Genomic DNA, 21,084 nt, shown 5'->3' with positions numbered 1-21,084 from the left:
ATTTCTGAAAACCTTCTGCGATTTAAAAGGTTGACCACCCATTTCATTCTTTTGAAAATTTATATCTTACATTGCTAAAAAATAAGCATGCATGTGCATTTTTAATAAAAACAACTACTATTAAATGTTATCCTGCCTGGCAGATGTATTGCCCTGAGTCTCTGCATCCATATATTCAGTGGATGTGTGGAAGCTCTGGACACTCATATATTGCTGTAACCTCTCTCTCTCTCTCCCCCCCCCCCCCCCCCCCCCCCGAACCACCATCCCCTAAACACCCCAACCCCTAAAAGAATAGTAATTAAAATTCTGAAGTTCACACAAATATGTCAAATTTCTGAAATAGATATTTCCAAAATTTTACAAGAATGTATACTTATTTCTTTCACAATTGCAATAAAAGTCCTGTTACAAGTCAGGACCAGATATTCATACTGTGTGGCTGGGATCTATAAAAGTCAGAACCAAATCTGGGCATGGTGACATTAAAAGGTTAGATTTCTGCAATTTTCAGGTATATATCACCTTGTCATGAACGCTAGTGTTCTGTTCCTACGAGTGAGTCACTGCATTGAAACCCCCTATTCCACACCTATTTTTATGTGTTTCTCCATTAGAATTCTTTGACCGAGTTAAAGGATTTCTTGCCTCCTCATTTACATGCAGGAATGATTTAGTTTCACATCCTGTAGCTGAAGGTGCTTGGGTAATACTTGAAATTAGCCAATCGGGTCCAACTATGCTGACAAAGTTCAAGGTCATTCCTTGCTATTACTTCATTCAAATTTTATAGAAGAATATAATCAATTAATGGATCGACACTGTAACTATACACATATACACGTATGCATTCACCAGATAGTATTAAGTAAAGGAAGAGTGAAATTTTTACAGCAACAGAAAGGGAAAAAGGTAGAAATCCTGATATTAATGAAATAGATGTGCACACCTGCAAACAACCTCCCCAGTAAACAAATGAGTGGTGAAGGGCTCATTAATTTTCTTGTAAACAGACTTGGATGAAAGCATTGGAGGGGCCTTGGAATTTAATTCAGTGGGGTAGAGAAGAGTTTTTTGTGTTTGATGACCACACCAGGGTTGCTCGTGAAGAACCCACTACAATAAAAAGGTCCCCAACTGGGTGTGTCAATGAAATACCCAGTCCCTCCTTCTCCTTTGTTGCGGATTAAATTCAATGAATAATAACTTGTACCCATCCAACTTTCAAATCAATGCTCAGTAAACAGTTTCTTTGCAAGATGAGATTTCTTTTGGGTTCATAAATGGGGAAGTTTTTAAAGTTAAAATTGGAGAGAGAGAGAGAGAGAGAGAGAGAGAGAGAGAGAGAGAGATTTAGTCTTTGTAGACAAAATAATTTCTTTTTACTTTGGCCCCCCCCCCTTTAAAAACATGATCTTAGATGTTACTTAGTAATAATAAAAAAGATTTTTTTTTCCCAAAACCATCTCTCCTTTAGAGTGGAAAGTGTCAGCTATGGTGGAGATGCAATGGAAAATGCATGGATTCTCTTACCCTGAGTGAGGTAGTGGCTAGACAATTGGTATCCTCCTGGAACCATTCGTCTTGGGGGAGGTCCTTTTTAGGGGGACACATTTCGTAACTGGGGACTTGGCGCCCATACTGAGAGAACTGGATGCTGATCATTGTAGCTGGGGGGCAGTAGGGGCTGATCTCTTCTCCGTCGCATGCAGTGGTTTCAAACGTCTCAAGAGTACTGGAAAGTAGACCTGCAATGATATACATTACAAGGTTATCTGAATGTATGATATTTTATAACTGCATGTATACCAATAGTCCAATACTCACAATAACTGTTTAATTCTGTTTACAAGTGATTGTGCTTTAATGCATCTGAAATTTTTCGGGCTTTATTTTTTGTGATATCTTAATTAATGATGACTTATACAATTAAAAAATTTGTTGTGCTTTTTTGTGGTTGAGATGAAACCTCTCAAAATTTAGCATAAAAATAGCACCCTCCCTGCAGAAATTTAATCCCATCATAAGGTATTTTAACTTGTTAAATAGTATTAATTTTGTTCAAGGTAAAGATAATGTCAGAAATAATTTGTTCTTACAAAAAGACCATTTTAATCACTGAACAGAAAAAAATGTTTCCTTTTAAAACCTCTCAATAAGTTGTATGGATGATAGAGATATGCCACCAGAGCACAAGTATGTGCATATGAGCAGCTCGATCACTCATAATGATGTGTCATTTGCCTTTTTTACCCTGTCTTATATTTTCATCAAAGGAAGGAATATCTCTTTCCAACAATCACACATTTATCCAAGAGACATTGATGTGACATGATTATTATCTTTCACACCACACACATAGGCACATAGGACACTCAAGTGTTCCAGAGACTTTGTGGTCTAAACCAATAACTGCAAATGAACAAAATCAACTTACAAAACTTGTAGAATGTAATCATATTCATGATGTCTTAATGAGCAAAGAATTTTTTTGTTGAAACCATGCTACCAACCAACAATATGGCAGAGTACTTAAATCAATTAAATTATTTTTAGATTCTCAAAAATTTTGATTGCAGAAGACCAGGCCAATTCTCTCTCTCTCTTTGATGATTGAAGATCATCAAATCCCAAAGAAGAACCAAAGGCAATGAATTCATATAGAACCATATGTTAGCTGATTTAATAATCAAATGATAGTTCCAAAATCAATGGCAGGTCACTTGAAAAAAAAAAGAAGTTTCCATTACTAATCAAGTGAAATTCTAATCTCCTGGACAAAAAATCAATAAAAAAGTCCTAAAAGTCTGCCCAGATTACAGATAATCTTTGAGTGACCAATGATTGGCATTGGGAGCAATGAGATTGGTCCACAGAAAGCTTCTGAGCAGTCCAAACACAGCTGTATGTGGCCATCAGAGCATCTGCTGCCCTAATAAACCTCTCCCCCCTCCCTATCTTTCCAGATGCTGTTGACAGGCTGTTATCGGAACAGACCCAACAATAAGTGCAGGGCCATATTGTTCTGTCTGATAGCAATCGTAAACCTGCACAAATTAGTAAAGTTTTTCAACCTCTAATCTTATTAGGAAGCCACTTGACCCAGAGTTTGCACAACTGTTCAAATGTTAACCATGGTTCACACAAGATAATTCAAAATTTGAAAGCAGTTATGATTGATCATGACTCTGCCATTAATTAGATTTTACTTTAAGACAAACCAACTGACCCCGAGATCAAGGGGGTCAAGTCCTGATGTCTAAAAAATATCTAGTACAGCCCATCACACAGAAGTATAAATACGGTAAATATTATACATTCATAATTTAATGCGAGGATCCATAAAACCACAAGAAGCACCCCTCACATATTTTTAAATTTCAAAATTATTTTACTAACAGACAAAATAAGACATTAATAGAAGTTTAGCATTTGCAATTTTATATTCCCATTATTTGATACAAAACAGCGGATTATCACAGAATTAAGTACTCATGTCAAATAGGGAATCTACAGTAAAACAAATTAACCTTAATTTTCTTCACTTTTTAAGTTCTCAAAACACTAAATTATTTGACAGAATCCATACATATATATCAGATTAATCACTTTTAAATCATTATTTCATAAAGAGACTTTAAAAGAGAAATATGAACTCGATCTACACCAAATAAAAGGCAATACTCCACAACTTGATCCCATGTTTTCAAAAATTTGTTATTAATTTGTCACATGCCAAGCCTGTGGCTTGAAAGGTGATCTTTTGGGACCTCATGTTAGACATACGACTTGAAGATCATTATTCCGTGTTTACTTTACTGGTCTTGCTATGATCCCCCTCTGTTAAAACATTTGTCAGACCCGACCTTTTTACAGGCGTACAACATTAATTCACCGTTCATGCATTTCTCCGTCAGAAAAACTGTCTCAAGTTTTGGGATTGAGATTGAAAGTTTTTTTTATTCACAGTAAGTGAAAAATGTTAATGGATCGTGATGACTTCTTTTCATATTTTAAATAATCTATCAGACAGGAGTACCATATTTTTCCACCTAGGTACATATCTGGTCTGATAGATTGTTCTTTTTCTTCATTTTTGTTTAAATTCATATAAATCAAAGTAATTTGATTGTTCCTTAATCATTCTTTTCATTTGTCTTTCAGACTTTCAAAACTGTATAGAGGACTTAGATCAAATTCTTTTTGGATCACTATTGCTTACTGAAATTATTCAATATTGAATATGTAATGAACAGCAATAATCATATTAATATTAATTTAGTCAGCAAACCTGAGAATTAGAGTGCAATAATGTAAGTATATTCTGAGAATGAAAAATAAATAAGTAAAATGATAGATACCAGGTAGTATCTTAGTATATTAATATGATATACAACAATATTCCGCAAATTCAAATCTTCACTATCAAAGTTGCAGTTGTTACTAATAAATACAAATACTCAAACATGTAAGTTAGTCACAGCTAGAGGATATGCAATGGATAAAACAACCTGAATCCACACAAAGAATGAATATTGCAACATTTAGCAACCATGACAGATAGGACATTGCAGCCAGAGCAACTTTACAAAGAAGCATAATTATGACAACAGAGCATTAATAACTGTTTGCAAACTAACAGCTAGCAAAACCACAGCAGCTCAATTACAAATGGAACAGAAAGAGCAACATTAGCAACCATGACAAGGAGTTGCAGTCACAGCAACATATTGGTGGATACAATTCTTAAAAATGTGTTGCATGTCAGGACAACTATTGTCTTACATGAAATGCATGAATTATTAACTTTCCAAATTTTGAAGCACTCACTCACTGAAAAGCAACCATGACTTTTGGCGATGCAGTCACAGTAACATATATGCATGCTATATATGTATATGGCATGTCAGATCAAAATTACAATGTATCTACTTACAAAAAGCAATGAATCAAAACAGTTACATAAATGAAGCAGCAACAGCAATTTTATTATAACAAACAGTTTTGGCATTCTACAAATTAAACAAATTGTTTACTGGTATCAAGAATGCACCAAGAAATGGCTGACAGCTAGTAAGGTCTTATCAACACTTAGGCCTGTCACACGCATCAAAAGAATTCCTGCAGCAAAACATGCAAAGTCCACACAGAGGTTTGGATGTTCTCCAAGCCAGTACCGCATAAAAACTGTGATAAGCTGCACTTGCTGCACACTTCAAGAGCATGCTGCATTCAATCAGAACCCGTGGCATGTCACTTCTTACCGAAACCTGTCATGCCTGATAGTCGTAAATAACACGACAGCTCTGTTTTTTTAATAGCAATATTTCTTCAAAGATCTTATTCATAAAAAAATATCACAATGCCGATTATGTTTTTAAACGTGTAATGGGAATTTAGCGTCAATGAGATTTAATTAACCACAAACATTACTCAATTTGCCATGAAAATTTGCTTTTAGAAGCCATTCATTTAGTTAAAGAAGTGGAGTCGCAAATTGACAAGCACAAGAAGCCCAGTATTTTGTATACAGTATACGGTAATATAGAGCAGCACCAAGCCACCCAAGTTTCCATGACACCATGTACAATAATTTCTGGCTATAAAATTATATACAGTATATAATCCTGAGAGTGCCTTAAAATGAAGAAACTTTATGGAATTTGGTAAAACCAGTTAGATATTACATTTGCATGCATCTGTTTTCAGATTGGAAGTTCACAAGGGCATACCAGATACATTTTATAATATTAATCAAATATATTAAGCTCATAAATGTATATATTGGCTACATATTTTCTTCTAGGTATTGGTATTAAGAAGCATGTCAGACCAACTGTAGTGCAGTGTTATTCCATTTATCCATTTAATATCCTAAAAATTAATTCATTATATATTAAGATCAAAGGCAATGAATATCACTAAGTTATGAATGTTGATACGTCATTCCAAGCAAAAAAAAAAGAAGAAGAAGAAAAGGATTCATTCAATATTGCATGGTTGAATGTGTCCCTCAGCTGACACAGTCAAATGATTAACCTACTCACTAAGTAGATCTAGAGTACTATTTTGTCCTTGACTTTACATGATTAAAAGGTCAAGGTAAAAAATTTTCTGAATAACTTCCTGGTTAAATCTTGTTTTATCATCATGACATTGCTTTTAGAATTATTAACATGTTTACATAAACTTTAACCGATCAAATTAAATCAAGACTATATATAAACCGGTAATTCATACTTTAATACTCAATTAGGTGCATTAGCATTCCATTTTTAAAGCACATTTATCACTTGAATTTTTTTTACCAATTAATCTATTCAATTTAACATTTGTAATGAATGAAAAAAAATACTTTAAAACTGAATTTTGTAACTCATATCCTGCTGGGGATGAAAAACCTTTTAAATGCTATAATTAAACCCTTTTCATAAAGATCAAATCACATCCCTGGAATACGGGATTGATTAAATTAATGAAATCTTTGAATTCAAACCAATTTACACTACTCATTTAAAATACTTCTGATCCATTCATGAACATTCTTTTTATGTAAAAAAAAAAGGACAAGTTTAATGACATTCCAAAACCTGATTTTACATGTAATGATGGCTTTGAAAAGCAATCTGATATTTTGATTTTTATCTTACTTTCTGTTTTGTCAATGCATATATTCTGCATGGCTGAACAATGCTGAAAGATATTTATCTAGAAAGATATTTATCTGAAAGATAAGATGATACAATTCATATGGCTGCATAAGATAATTCTGATCAAGGACGAAATTTTCTGTTTAGAACATATGTATGCATAAGAGAGAGAGCTAGGAGATCGAGAGAGAGAGAGAGAGAGAGAGAGAGAGAGAGAGAGAGAGAGAGAGAGAGAGAGAGAGAGAGAGAGATTGACTAAGGTGTTAATTACTGGCTTGTAGTAAATTTTATTAAGAGTGACAATGTCAGCAGAATTAAGTCACCAGGTAAACCTAATTAGTGTAATAAAAGTACCGATAATTTAAAAGTAAAGCAACACGTCTATTGAACTTTGACCTCTATGTTTCTGATGTCTAAGGGTCCTTGAACTCAACATAAAATGGAGTCAACATTTGTGTAATAAATGCATGCTTATAAAACACACTGGCACCAGATTATTCCAGACAAGAATGTTTTGCGGGACGTTTTACTTCATGAATCAAAAGAAAAAACTGTGTTAAATTTACTCTGACACATCCTAAGAGCCAAAATATATATCTTCCTCTTTTTTGCAAGAATTAGGTCTGCATGAGGCTTAAATCTTTAAATACTGTGGTATGTCAATCTATCAGCAAAACTTTGATGAAGATGTACGTCTCTTATGCATGCATTAAGAATTAAAACTTTAAAAATATTCATAAAAAAACAAAAAAGTAAATCACTAACATCTTAATTGTAAAAAATGTTTTTTATATGCATTCCTTTAAAAATTGAAATACTTTTAAATACACTGTTGATTCCTAAATACACGCAAAAAATTGAGAGAAGCACCTCTCCCTGATTTTAAAATGTTGTTTATATTTTTCCGAGAGTTGTGCATGCTTAATATTTTCTTGAGATTTGATACAAATCAGCAGAAGTAAGTTAACTTGGCACATAAAATAAGGAATCTACATTTAAGTAACCATATATAAATCATTTTTAGATTGTCACAATTTTTTGCAAATAAATAATGAGAAAGACAAAGTGTGACAAATTGCTACAGGTTTCCTAGGGTTGACTTTCTTCCCTGTAAAAATCTGACATTTAACTAAAAGCCATTCACTAAGTATCTGTAAATTTCCTTTAATCTGCAGTCATCTCCTCTGAGCATCTGAGGTCAATTTCCATTTACAAAGAATCAATTACTACAAAGCTCCAACACCTGCAGGACAAGCAGTTAGTTCATCACCCATTAACTGCTTTACATCAGAACCTGTATGAAGTTATAAGTAACATAAAACCGTTAGATTTGATACGTACAGCAACTCAAGTTTTGCATCAGAGACATTTTCTAAAGAATATTCAATTTGTTGATACATATAAAAGAAAATTTAAATAAAAAGCAATGATTTTCCATAATTTATGTAGTTAGTATTCTTATGTCCAGAGTCAAAATAATTTATGCTAACCACTGACCGTATATCAAACCCTAATGTACATCTTGTTTATTTGTTGTCTTCATAAACATTTAAATTATGTAGGATTGTGTATATTTAATATATTGTCTCTTTTTTTTATATGTATGTTAACAAGAAAACTTTTGAAGTACTGGTATTTTCAAAAAGTTTCCATTGTGTCCTAAAGGTCGAAACTGATCACAGATTTGAAGGTGGTATGCGTCAACTTTAAAATAGTAAAGTTTAATATCATATTCAACATTGTAAAAGTTTCAAATTGTTCAATGAATTTGACCACATAATACATTATTTATTTAAAAAATTCTTAGGAAAGGAACAAATGTAAAAGCACCCCAGTGGGTGTCAAACTAATACCTTGCAGACCAGAAAGTAAGTTACAGGACATGGAGGTGCCAACTTGCAGACCCCTGTATCGGAGAGTACAAAACCCTAAATTAATTACCATATACAGTTGAACTTCGATATCTCTAACACTGATATCTCGAATATAATGGATATGTCAAAGTGATTTGTAGGTCCCAACCAATTATTTTTTAAGTATTTTACCCTCAATATCTCGAATACTCAGATATCTCGAATACTCAGATATCTCGGAGTTTTGAAGCAGTCTCATCTAGTGCAGGATAATGAAGCTTGACTATATATTTCCAACAGTCTGTTAACCCCTGATCCCACAATACTGTGCATAACAAGAGAAAAAAACGGTTGTCTTATTGTAAAATCAAGTTTTCCTTTCAGCCTCAGAGAGAGGGCACTTTCCAGTATTATGTGCCATGTGCCAACAATCTACCGGTAATTTTAATGAAAGTTCAAGGTCCTGCATGTATGCATATCACCTTGATTAGTCAGTGTTTATTTTCTACCTGAGATAAAAAGGCAACATCCCAGGGTGCATACACATTGATATCTGCGTGCATGCATCATAAATTACAAAGGACAAAGAAAATGCAGTTAGAAAAATGTTAAAGAGATGTGATCATTAAACACATTATACCAAGCTTAAGATGACACAACACGTTTGTCAACTGCACTTTTAACGGTGGTAAGAGAATATCACTATCTCGATCCTTCAGGGAAACTTACAAAAGGGCTCTTTGATAATTATCTTCAGAGAGAGGTGCTTCATAAGAAAGGGATGATCCCGGTTTTTGTGAAAGTGTAAGAAACTTCACCTCTGGTGGTCTTCCCCTCTGTGTAAACAGGTACGCAGCACCGAGAGAAAAATTCACATTAAGCCTCCGATTTCACATTTTAAAGCGTAAAATGCGGCAACATGACGACCCTGTCATTTGTAACAAAGTTTCTTTTGTGCCGACTGTTGGTAATTTCCTGTGTTTCTGAGACTTTTATTACAAAAAATGTCTTTTGTTTGACTAAATGATTGCAGGTAACGAGAAGGTTAAATCAAAATGAATATTTTCAATGAAAAAAGATTAACAAATTTTTAAAGGGCATCATGCTATTTTTTTTATTACTGAAGCCCATATTTAAATGAAAATTATTATAGAAATGGAGATCATGAAGGTGAAAAGGCCCACCTGGTACTTATAAAATACATTTATTCTACACAAAAGTTTAAAATAGTACTGTAGTGTTGAAGCATCAGATTAAGTCTCTCTCTCTCTCTCTCTCTCTCTCTCTCTCTCTCTCTCTCTCTCTCTCTCTCTCTCTCTCTCTCTTCCCCCATATCATGCTAAATTAATTTTGCTTGAATCACAATGGTATTTAATTACGACTATGATCATTTTCTCAGAAAGAGCACCACAGCTGGGGACCTATGGCCTCTAACAGCAGTGCACCCCATTTCGTCCATTCCAAATTGTCCCCCAATCTTCTAAATTTTCTTAATTGTCTGTCACCTAGCACCTGGTAATATTTCTGTCTCTTTACCATCTCCGCAGCTGACCAATTCTGGGATTAGTAAAACAATAGCCTGTTTGGACAATTCATCATACCCTGTCAGATCCCCAAATTGACTTTCATTGTTATCAGGGTCCACAAATGCAAGGGAGAGCACAAACATTAACAATCTGGGTGGCAACCCACAGTTTTCTGTATGTGCAATATTCCACACCTGGTTCCAAGATCAAAGAGGGTATTAATTTACTAAAAACAAGTAGAAAATATTTCAACATCGGGTGGGACTTTTTTTCCCCTTTGTTATAGAGAAATTTTTACAAAATATCAAAATTAATACAGATATCTAGTTGCAATAAGCAACAGTATAATAAGTTTTATCAGCAAATTGCATCAGCATTATATAAATTATATAGATGACTAGAAAGTTTTTAGAATTTTTGAGATACTCATGCCACTTTTGTATCACAAGTAAATTCCATTGAAAAATGAACTTTACAGCACCAAAATTTGAAAAAAGTAATATAAAAACATCTTTTTCTTTATATTTATTGATTTCCTATGCTATAATGTATGGCAGTTGAAAGATGAATTCACATTTATCATATTTGTAATTGTCATCACCAAGTGTATGCAAACAGCATTTCTATCTTCTGTCACAAAAGAGTGATGTAAAATGACACATCTAAAGAGGGTGCCTGAATCTGGCATTCATGACTCCTTTTTTATAGTTTTTGTTGAAGTGCTCAGTTTACATGAGAAATGTGAGTCTTTCATTTCCAATAAAAATTGACTTGTAAATGAAGAAGAGATAACTCTAATTAATTCTTCTTAAACAGGTTTTAAAGTCACATTTAGGGTATCAAATTTTTGATTTGAATTGAATAGTTCATCAAAATCATATCAGGTTTCAGATCCCAAGGAAGAACTCAAGACATCGGACACATATTTCAATTTTAGCTGATGGAAAAACCAACTAAAGATGCTAAAAATAGGAGTCAGTGGCCATGCAGTGACACTTATTTATAAAATTATAGAAAAAAAACAATGTTAAAAATATGAAGTAAACCTAAAAAACTCGGACAACTGCTTCTCGAGAATTATACTATGCATAATATATTGAACTAATCGAATCATCCCTGTTTTGTAATACTTTTTTGCCCCAATGTCTTAAATTCTTGGATATCATCTGATACATTTTAAAATTTTCAGCCCAATGAGTTTGAGATAACAAGATCTGACTGTACTGAACTTCATTCTAAAATATGCCCCCCACTAAATCTTCATCTTCTCTCCTCTAACTTTTCTGCTCTTCATTAAAACCAAGTCAGATTCATAATACTGGTAAGAGAAAGGGTCAAAAGTGTCCACTATATGTACAGGTGCCAATGATCATTTGTGTTTTTATCCAACCTAGGACTTTGATGGTGCATAACTGTATTCAAATACCAAACATGGCTAATATAGCCCTGTGTATCTTACTTTTAACTAATGTATCTCCATTAATGATCGAACAGAAAATTATTAACCACACAAAGTTTATCTGCGGCCAGAATCTAACCACAACAGCATTACCACATATATTTCATCAACAGATCCCTCAGGTGTATAGTACATTAGTGTCCATCATGCGAGTCCAGTCACCTTGACTGACCCCTGAGAGAGTCTGGCCATTTACATCAACTCATGTGTCAAATATCACTTCTGGGTATATCTATCAGACAATTACCAGTACATTACTATGAACAAATGATATCAAGACATTTAATATACATTAACACATATCACCCCTGCCTCTCAATTAACATTAAGACATCCAAGGGAAAGGGTCTATAATAATACTGACTCATTGGAGGAGTTACCCTTTTGAAAATGTTAGCTGTTTTAAGTTGTTCAAATTCTTGGGGGACCCATTAATTGACCAGTATCAGAATGAGTAGGCGGGAACAGGAAACCGAGAATTTTAGAAGAATTTGAGATCAGGGTGTCTTGCTGGGGTTCATCATTAATAACAATTTATTTGTCTCTCGTTTTCTTCACCCTCTTCGTAGTTTCCTTTTATTTTTGCGCAATGCAGCTATGTTGCTTGATGACTACGCTATTTTGCTTACATCTCTAGCTCCTATGGTCTTGTTATTTGGATAGATTGGGCCATTTAACTGTAAACAAAACAAACATGGAATTCTTTGATCATTCCAGAATTTCGATTGAAATTAATCTTCCCTTCTTTTTCAGGTCTTTAATAGTCCAACCACCTGTCAAGTTCATTACATAACTGGGATTTTTAAAGAACTCCTCCAGCATTCTTTAAAATAATAATTCAAGATGGTAACTTAGTACATTGTAATATATTACAAGAGATTACAACATACCTCATTAGCAGAGGATTGCTGTAGAAGTGATATTTGGGTACTTGAAACCATTCTTTATTTCAATGTTATATACCAACTTAATACTCTAAAATACTTGTCATGAGCTGAATTGCCTTTTTCTATGAAAAGTTTTTGGATTTTGCGAGAGAGATAGGGAGAGAGAGAGAATGATCACAGTCATCATCAAATGCCATTGTGATTCTGAGAGAGAGAGAGAGAGAGAGAGAGAGAGAGAGAGAGAGAGAGAATGATTACAATCATAAACAAATGCCATTGTGATTGAGAGAGAGAGAGAGAGAGAGAGAGAGAGAGAGAACATGGAAACACTCAAGTTATCCCAATATAAATAACATTACATCTATGTTCCATGTTGACAGTGAATTTAGTAACCATTGTATGAGATATCCATTGGAAATCCATGTGACCGGTCCTATAGTTGGAATCTGATATACCAAATACTCGTGACATCTCTTATCTTAATCCCCTCTAACAATCTGTAAGCCTATAAGTACCAGTTGTTGATTTTCAACAGTTATTCAAGTTTTCTCTCTCGTAAGAATGAATGGCCTGTCAACGTGATTTTTTATGGTATGGAGTTTCCAATAGGTTTTTCGCAATGCCTTAACAACCATATTACCAAGCAGGATCAAGCATATTACTTCATTAAATCAACATAAAATCTTGTCAGACAGTTACTGAAAAAGTCTTGCATTTATGTAATATTTGCTCCATCAAAAGAACTCTGTTTGATATGTGGGGCCATGGTGCAAAGGACAACAAAAGAGGCCTTAAAGTATTTCTTTGCAGAACACCTTCGAGTGCTCAAAAATGTATGCATATTGAAAAAAAAGGGTATTGATGTTGATGAAAATCCTCCAACTTTTCGACAGTGACAATAAAGGTCTAGGGCCTATCTGGAATCTGGCTGGCTTGGCCGATCTCTTACAACAATTAAGGTATTACACCGAATTTTAAGTCCTCAATTGAACATGTAGTAGAATTTGATTGTGGACTTTGCGGCAACTTTAATAGTTGCCATGTGTCAATATTTGCTCTTGAATATATCTACACTGTGTTACACGAGCATTCTTATTGGATATAGTCAGGTCCAACAAACAGATGGACGGCACCACCGAGATTAAGGAGATTAAATGCACTCGGGACAGGTTCTTGTTGTTTCTGCCTGAAGAAATTTACTTCAGATATACAAGAATGTATGTCTTTGTTTACATTAAAATTTCCACAGAACTTATCCTGGGATTCAACTGTAAATTCTTCCTAAAGCACATGTACAACAATTAATTTCATCTTGTATGCACAGCATGAATATGTAAATTAGAAATCTTTCAAATTTAAGACTCTTTTTAAGATTTTTTAAGGAGTATGTAAGATTTTAATTGTTTTCTTTAGAATTTTAATATGGTACAAATGACTTGCCTTGTAATTCATGCCAAAAATACACAATTGCTTATGAATATATGAGCCAATGTAGACATTAGATAAATATATCTAATATATGTTTTATTAAGTTAATACATCTAAAACGGAGACATGGGGACAATCATTTTTTATATATCAAATAATTACATTAATTTAATGAAAAGAAATAAACCACGCAGATGTTACAAATACAGTAATATTATGACCCCAAAAATCTCCCCATTCCATTCAAAAATTGATAAGACCTGTTCAGTTTCAAAATTCCAAATATAAGGTCAGATGAAATTACTATCTTCGTCTTTTGAAGGCAACTAGATTTACAAAACACTTTCTTTATGACAGTATCGTAATGAAAAAAAGAGGAGATTGGTTTTATTAAAGGAAGAGTGTAACTGGCTTTTTAGGATTTGAGGGGGTCAAATAACGGTCATATTTCTTAACTCTCCTCCCCTTTCATTACTGAACTTAATACAACGCATTTAAACTTGTGCAATGAAGATATCTGAGAAAGCAGAAAAGAGAGAGCAGTATGGCGGAAGAGAGAGAGAGAGAAAAAAAAAATGCCCTTCGCCCCGAAATTAATTACTTTTTATCAGCGAGCGTGACACATTTTTCAACCTCAACTTCAAAAGAATATCATGTAAAGTAAAACGGGTCAAGAGTTGATATCTCAAATCCTCAATCACACTGCGAAAGGTGGTGCCAGGTGAAGAAATGTCATCGGAATACCCCTGAATACACAGCGCGGGTACACCCATTAATATACCCGATATCAAGTATTTTATTTTTTTTTACCTGGAAACTTCTATGCTTATCATTAAACTTTCAAGGCTTTTTTCTCTTCCTACGATCCCGAATAGGAAGGTATTTTGAAGGGACATCCTTACGTTGTCATAATACTGGCTATTTGCTGTGAGATATTACAACCGAGTGTAAATATCCTAAATATAATAAAGGAGAAATCAGCCATAGAGCAACTCATATTTTCCTGGCGTGAATTGGCTTTCTCGTACATTCATTAAATTTCTAGTGAATACCAGAAGTGCGATGGTTTGCTATTTGACATGTTAACAGTTCTGCGTGATAATGTGCCTGCCATCTGTGAAGCTGAGCAGGATTTTACACAGACCCTCGTAATTCTTATATTCATATCTACACATTTTCTACTATCTTTTGATAATCTACGACCTATCAACAAATTGCTTGTTCTAAGTTGTCTCATCTTAATATGCCTTCTTAGATCAGATAATACTTAAAACGTACATGTTTCAAAATACTCTTTGATCTAAAAATCATTATGAAAGAGAATAACGATGGAGTATATTTTGCAAATACATTCAATAAACTATTTCTTCCCCTACCCCTACCCCATCCCATTTCATTTTTTATACTCATTTGACCAGTAAACTTGGTATCATATCTCCTCTAACATAGCTCCATTAGAACAAATGTAAAAAAAATGTAAATCACATTAAATATCTTCCTTTTTAACGATACATGTAATTGAAATTGTTTACTGACTTTTGTGATAATTAAATGTGCCTTCATGTATTGCAGGAATATTTTTAAATTTAAATTTTATTATTGCAATAATAAGGACCCATTTAATGAAAGAAAACTTCCTACACTGCAGTTCCACTTTCACAACAACCTATCAATTTCATTGATTAATAAGTGTGATTGATTATATAAAGTACAGAAAGGGGAAGGGGGGAGGGCACAGAAATGACATTGAAACCTCTCAACCCAGGAATGGATACAGTCGGTGGAATATCTTAATCCTTCAGCTATTGCCAACCATCAAAGGCCATTCAGACCCTATTTTGAATTAAATCTACATCGCATCAAAAACGTTGGAATTCATTAATCAAAACAGATTACTTCATCTTTGTGCATAGGCATACAGGCCCATAGTTTCTCTATTGAAACCTTCAGAAGAATCCTTTTTTTAAAAACCCCAAAATTTATGGTCAAAATATTGAGTCGTTTGTTACAGTATTTGATTATGTGAGGCTCAAACAAAACTGAAAGTTGTTATTGAATAGCGATTTACAGAACAGGTGCTATGATTTGAATCACGTCGACTCGTTTCAAAAGAAATCTTCGACTTGGAATGTGGAAATGTTGATTGATGGGAATAAATAGGCTAGTAATAAAAATGCTCAATATTCAGAAATGAATCATCGTTTTAAGTATTTTTTAATGCCAACAAATGATCACATCTAAGTACATATAGAGCTTTTATATACACCTCTGCAAACTTTCTGGGTCGCAATGAAAATAAATGAAGAATTGAAAAACTGTTATGTGTTAGTAAAAAATTTTTCACTGAACAGAATTTTTATAGAATTTTTTTTTTAGAGAGAGAGAGAGAGAGAGAGAGAGAGAGAGAGAGAGAGAGAGAGAGAGAAACCAAACAGGTTTCATTGACATTGATTTGAAATAATTTAACTATAACAGTTACATAGTTGTAACAATTAAACTCAACATATAGAAATAGCTTTTAATTAACATCCAAAATATAAGTGTTCTGCTAATTTCATTAACAAACTATAAACTTTTGGACCAAACATTTGACAATTGCTCAGCTTTGAAGAATGAAAACTTGATCAAATAAGTATTTCCTACACAACAACAATACAAGCAAACACAACTGCATTATACCACGGAAGCATTCAAGTTGCTCTCTTACCAGTTGTTAGGTTCAGAAATTCATTTAAAAGAACGGAAAAAAATATCAATTTTTCAAACTACATGTATCCCTATAATTATCTCACTTAATTGAGGATAAATTTTGAAAGTGTCACTCTTGAGAAAACCATTGTGGATAGACTAAGGTCCCCCCAAAAATGCACTATCAAGGAGAAGTCATTATTGCAACATTGCAAAGAGGAGACAGCTAGGGATTCTTTTTTTTGTATTAATGAGAGACAGAGCCGAGTCAAACTTGCTCCCAGCTTGCATACAAGACAACCACAGATGGCAAAGCTATAAAACTGCTCAAAGCACATCTGGAGAGATATAGCTGATGTTCTTATATCACCACAAAGTTACAAACAAAAGGTATTGCATCTTCTCTTCACTGCATAGCCCTAGGTTGGGTGACATATATCTTATGAGCTGGTTCTAATCTGATTATCATCCCCGTGTAATTTGATAAAGGGTGCCTGCTCTACGAGACATGGTGGGGGATGGGGGATGTTAGGGGCGAGTATGATGCGCCTTTTTATAAAGTTGTCAAACAAAGAAGCGTCTGTATTTACTTTTCCTATTGATCAATGATAAGTAAGGGTGGGGAGAGGGGTCTAAGAGAGCTCAAAGGGTGATGAAATGGGACCAGTCTGGGTAGGGTTAGTCTGGGTGGGTTAATTATAGGGAGGCATACTTAGCAATTGTATCAATTGGGGGGGGGGGGGTTGTTAGGTGGGTCAATTATAGGGAGGCAATATATGGTATCAATATTGTAGGTTTGGGGGACTCTTGAATGATATTTTAAAAAGGTCATTCTACAGGTTATATAACTGTTTTCCCTTCGTTTTGTAATATATAAAAAAATATGTTCAATCAACTCAATTCAATGTTTGGTATGAAGCTGGTTTGGGATGGGGAGGGAGGAGGAGGAGTTGGTGTTGGAGGTGTGGGGGGGGGGGGGGGGGTATAAAGAGTAACAAATACATGTAAGTAACGGGTGGTTCTACCACTGTGATTTTTACTTCAACCAAGTTCATTTAATTTTAAAATATAGTTATTACACTATCTACCGCTATCCTTTCAGAATAATAAATAATATTATGATCGAAAGATCGATGGAAGAAGAAAACAAGAGTGGTTTAAAGGTTTTGATCTGACGGAGCACCATGGATGTCGTGGCACTAATGATAGAGCACTAATTGGTGGGGTACCGGTGACGTGTTTGCTTTATAGATAAGTTAGGAAATATGTAGACCCTGCTCTCGATATTCAAATTTGTCAATATTATTGCTTAATGGCAAATGGTATCTGGCTCTTCTCCAAACCTGTAATGGATTTGGGGGCTTTACATTCAAATTTACCGTAATTTGAAATTCTTGGATAAACTCGCCACATGGGTTTGTATTTGGAATTCCGTTGGCATTTATTTTGGGTGGATTGTTTTCATTCATGATTTTTTTTTTTTCAGACACCTGTGTTTAACATTTATAACATTTACAAACATTGTATAGACTGCTTTAAACCCTTTAGGAATTTTAATATTCAACTTTTGAAATCCATTTGAAAAATCAAAACTTCTCATGCAAAGAATTTTTTAATCAATTTTGAAAAAAAGGTGAAAATTAGATGTTATATAATTGGAGAAATCTTCAAAATACATGTAAAATTTCACATTACTTATATTTGGCATTCTTTCAATTTCATTAACTTAAAAATGAAAGAGAAATATTTTGAGATGTAAAAACCCAAACTAAGCATTTTTTAAAGCCTTATTTGAAGACTCTGGGTCTACATATTTAAATGTGTATTTAAAATACACCAACTTGCATCAGAAAACTTCAAAGCACTTTGATTCATGAGATGCTATTATCAGATTTTCCCTGATTTTAGCCAAAAACTAAAATGCCTTGAGTCAATTTCTACAAGAAATGCATTCATTTGCAACTTTTGACAAACTCTGGCTCTCAATCCCCCCCCCCCTTCCACACACAAACCCAGAAAAACCATTAAGAAAATTCTTACTGCTAAATGCCGAAATCTGAGAAGTAAAGGAATGGAGGGGGGACAAGGCAATTCAGGAATAAACATTAACTGAATTTTGACATGATTGGGTCTATGGGTAAGCTTTCATCTAAAATTACATTCATGAATACTGGCAGAAGACCTTATTTGAACAAAGTACATTAGGGTGTATGGACATGAAGAACACAGAATATTGAAATTCAAGAGATAACATCTAAATACCCTTTACCCGCTTTAAGCATACCCCTAAATTGTACAAGTGGACACAGTTGAACATAATCGGATCTAGAACATCTCCGGTCATTGAAGCTAGGTCATGAGGAATTCCTGGTGAAAAGTTGAAAGAACCATGTCCTTTTTACAGCGAAAATCAATACTTCAAGAGAGAGAGAGAGAGAGAGAGAGAGAGAGAGAGAGAGAGAGAGAGAGAGAGAGAGAGAGAGAGAGATGGGCATAGGCTTTTCACACCTGTGAGTTTGTATAATACACTATAAATCAAATCTTCAGAAGTTTTAATTATGATAATTTATTCTTCAGATTAGCTGCTTTGAACCTTGTGCTTGTAGGAAAATTCAAGGAACAGGGAAAAATTAACATTTGAAAGTAATAAATTCCATAACAATCACAACATCTCGAAAATTAACACTGCTAAGGTCATGACATGCTATTTGTATGAAAATGTGACTATCAAGTTACTTACACCTGAATTTCTTTTTGATTACGAGAATTTGAACCCGATTTTTTCATGAAAACAAATTAGGGGGTACTCTCTCTTTGAATAAACACACTAGAGTCTTAATCTCATTGAAAAAAATGTCTATTACGTATGTATTCATCAGCACCTGGGAATTGTGGCTTTATAATGGTCAGTAATTATAGTCGAAGTATGACGTGAATTTACTGGAAAATAATCACGAAATTAACCTTTCACCAGTATAGGCCTAATGTTTATGAGCGAGAGCATATATAATTTCACACCTCCATAAATTAAAAATTACCGCACACATGTGACTGCAGTTTATTAAGTGTTTGATAAAATGGAAAGTTAATTGGACTATAAATTCTCCGGCCTACATGACATTAATGATCCGATGCCACGGATCGCCACCGCTGTTCACGCTCTTTCGACCCATCGCTGCTCACCGGACCGTATCCATTTTGGAAAAAAAAATTGTCACCTGCCCTGCTACTTGACCACATTCCTGCATGAACAATATAACTTCAAATGTTCTTATCATTTGACCAGCAAAACTTTATAGTTTTTAAAGTCATGTTTATCGATGATAGGTGTTTCTATGAAAAGCGGGTTTCAGAACTTCATTTTCACACTTTCACAAGTTGCCAATGAATAACGTTTTATTTAATTTTACTTACCTGAGTTACATTCAGTGTTTTTCAGGAGTTGCAAGCATAGAATGAAAATTATTGAGTAAAAATTCCAAAGTAACGGGGTCATGTTTACCCGTCCACAGTGGAGAAGGGTCCTACACAAGTCACTTTGTCAACAAAATCAGTTGTTTCCACAGGTAAATTAAAATTCCACGGAAAAATAAAATATGCACTCATATTGAAATCCAAAGACACTTATGGAGGTTGAAAGACCATGTTCATTAGTTGTCACACCCTCTTTATCGTTTAATTAATCCATATTTGTTTATCCTTCTCTCTCTCTTTCAAAACATGTGCACTTGTGTACGAAGCGTTAGCGAAACTGACATCGTGACGTCACGGCCAACCACGTGTGGTCAATCTGAGGGGGCGTGGCATCCGTATCTTTGAAAGTTTCAAAACAACGAATTAGGGTTCTACAAACTAGGTAGATAATGATTAAAAGCACCGTGAGAAATGTCAGCACGCTTGTAAATTTATTAATGGAAAAATAAATTCAGCTGGATTTAGATACGAAATTAGTCTTGCGTTGATTTAAATGTGATAGGGATGAATGGAGTACAAGTATTACCTATATCTACACATATACACCTGTATTAAAAAAAAAATTAGGTCACATTCAAATATATTTTTCATCATTCATTATAAAAATATAAATCTAATCTTATTTTAAAAGGGAACCAATTTCATGGTCAAAATAAACAGCCACCCATGAAATGAATTCTGTCTGACAATTATAAGCTATATAGCACCAACACTACAGGTCAATTCATTGAACACAGGTCTAATCAAAGAATGTCTAATCTCTGGCCCCAAACAAAGGAATGTTTGTCAGGAAGCAAGCTTTTTTTTTTTTTTTTTGTAAATGGCCTAGCCCTCTGCCTGTATTTTGCATGACCGAACATTTAACTGAGATCTTCACATCTTCATAAACAATGGCACAGTGGCACAAACCCTTGAAATATCTTCTGCCCTAGTTAATGCTAAATAGTACATGTTTCTTTTCTGCCCAATTAGACCGTTTATATACGGTCCATGACCAAGAATTACTCAGTGTATGGTCTCTAGACAAGAAAAATTAAATCCCATTCATAAAATAAATGATTGTAAACACACTTCATATAGGTAACCTCAAAACTATACTTATGATAAGATAATTTTAAA

At 34.1% G+C, this 21,084-nt stretch overlaps 1 protein-coding gene across 1 annotated transcript in view; it reads right to left on the bottom strand.

Moving 5' to 3' along the window:
- LOC105346546 (protein eva-1 homolog C) overlaps positions 1-20,257 on the bottom strand; it is a 40,157-nt gene extending 19,900 nt beyond the window's left edge. Inside the window, exons 1-2 of the mRNA XM_034478145.2 lie at positions 19,906-20,257; positions 1,534-1,748 (exon numbers count right to left, since the gene is read on the bottom strand). Coding sequence (XP_034334036.2) covers positions 1,534-1,748; positions 19,906-19,987 — 297 coding nt within the window. The 5' untranslated portion in view covers positions 19,988-20,257. The remainder of the gene's footprint in view (positions 1-1,533; positions 1,749-19,905) is intronic.
- Positions 20,258-21,084: the final 827 nt, after the last annotated feature.

This window comes from Magallana gigas, chromosome 9 (assembly GCF_963853765.1).
Source record: "Magallana gigas chromosome 9, xbMagGiga1.1, whole genome shotgun sequence".
NCBI classification, from domain to species: Eukaryota; Metazoa; Mollusca; class Bivalvia; order Ostreida; family Ostreidae; genus Magallana; species Magallana gigas.
The sequence above is the reverse complement of the archived record's forward strand: the minus strand, read 5'-3'. Positions and strand labels throughout refer to the sequence as shown.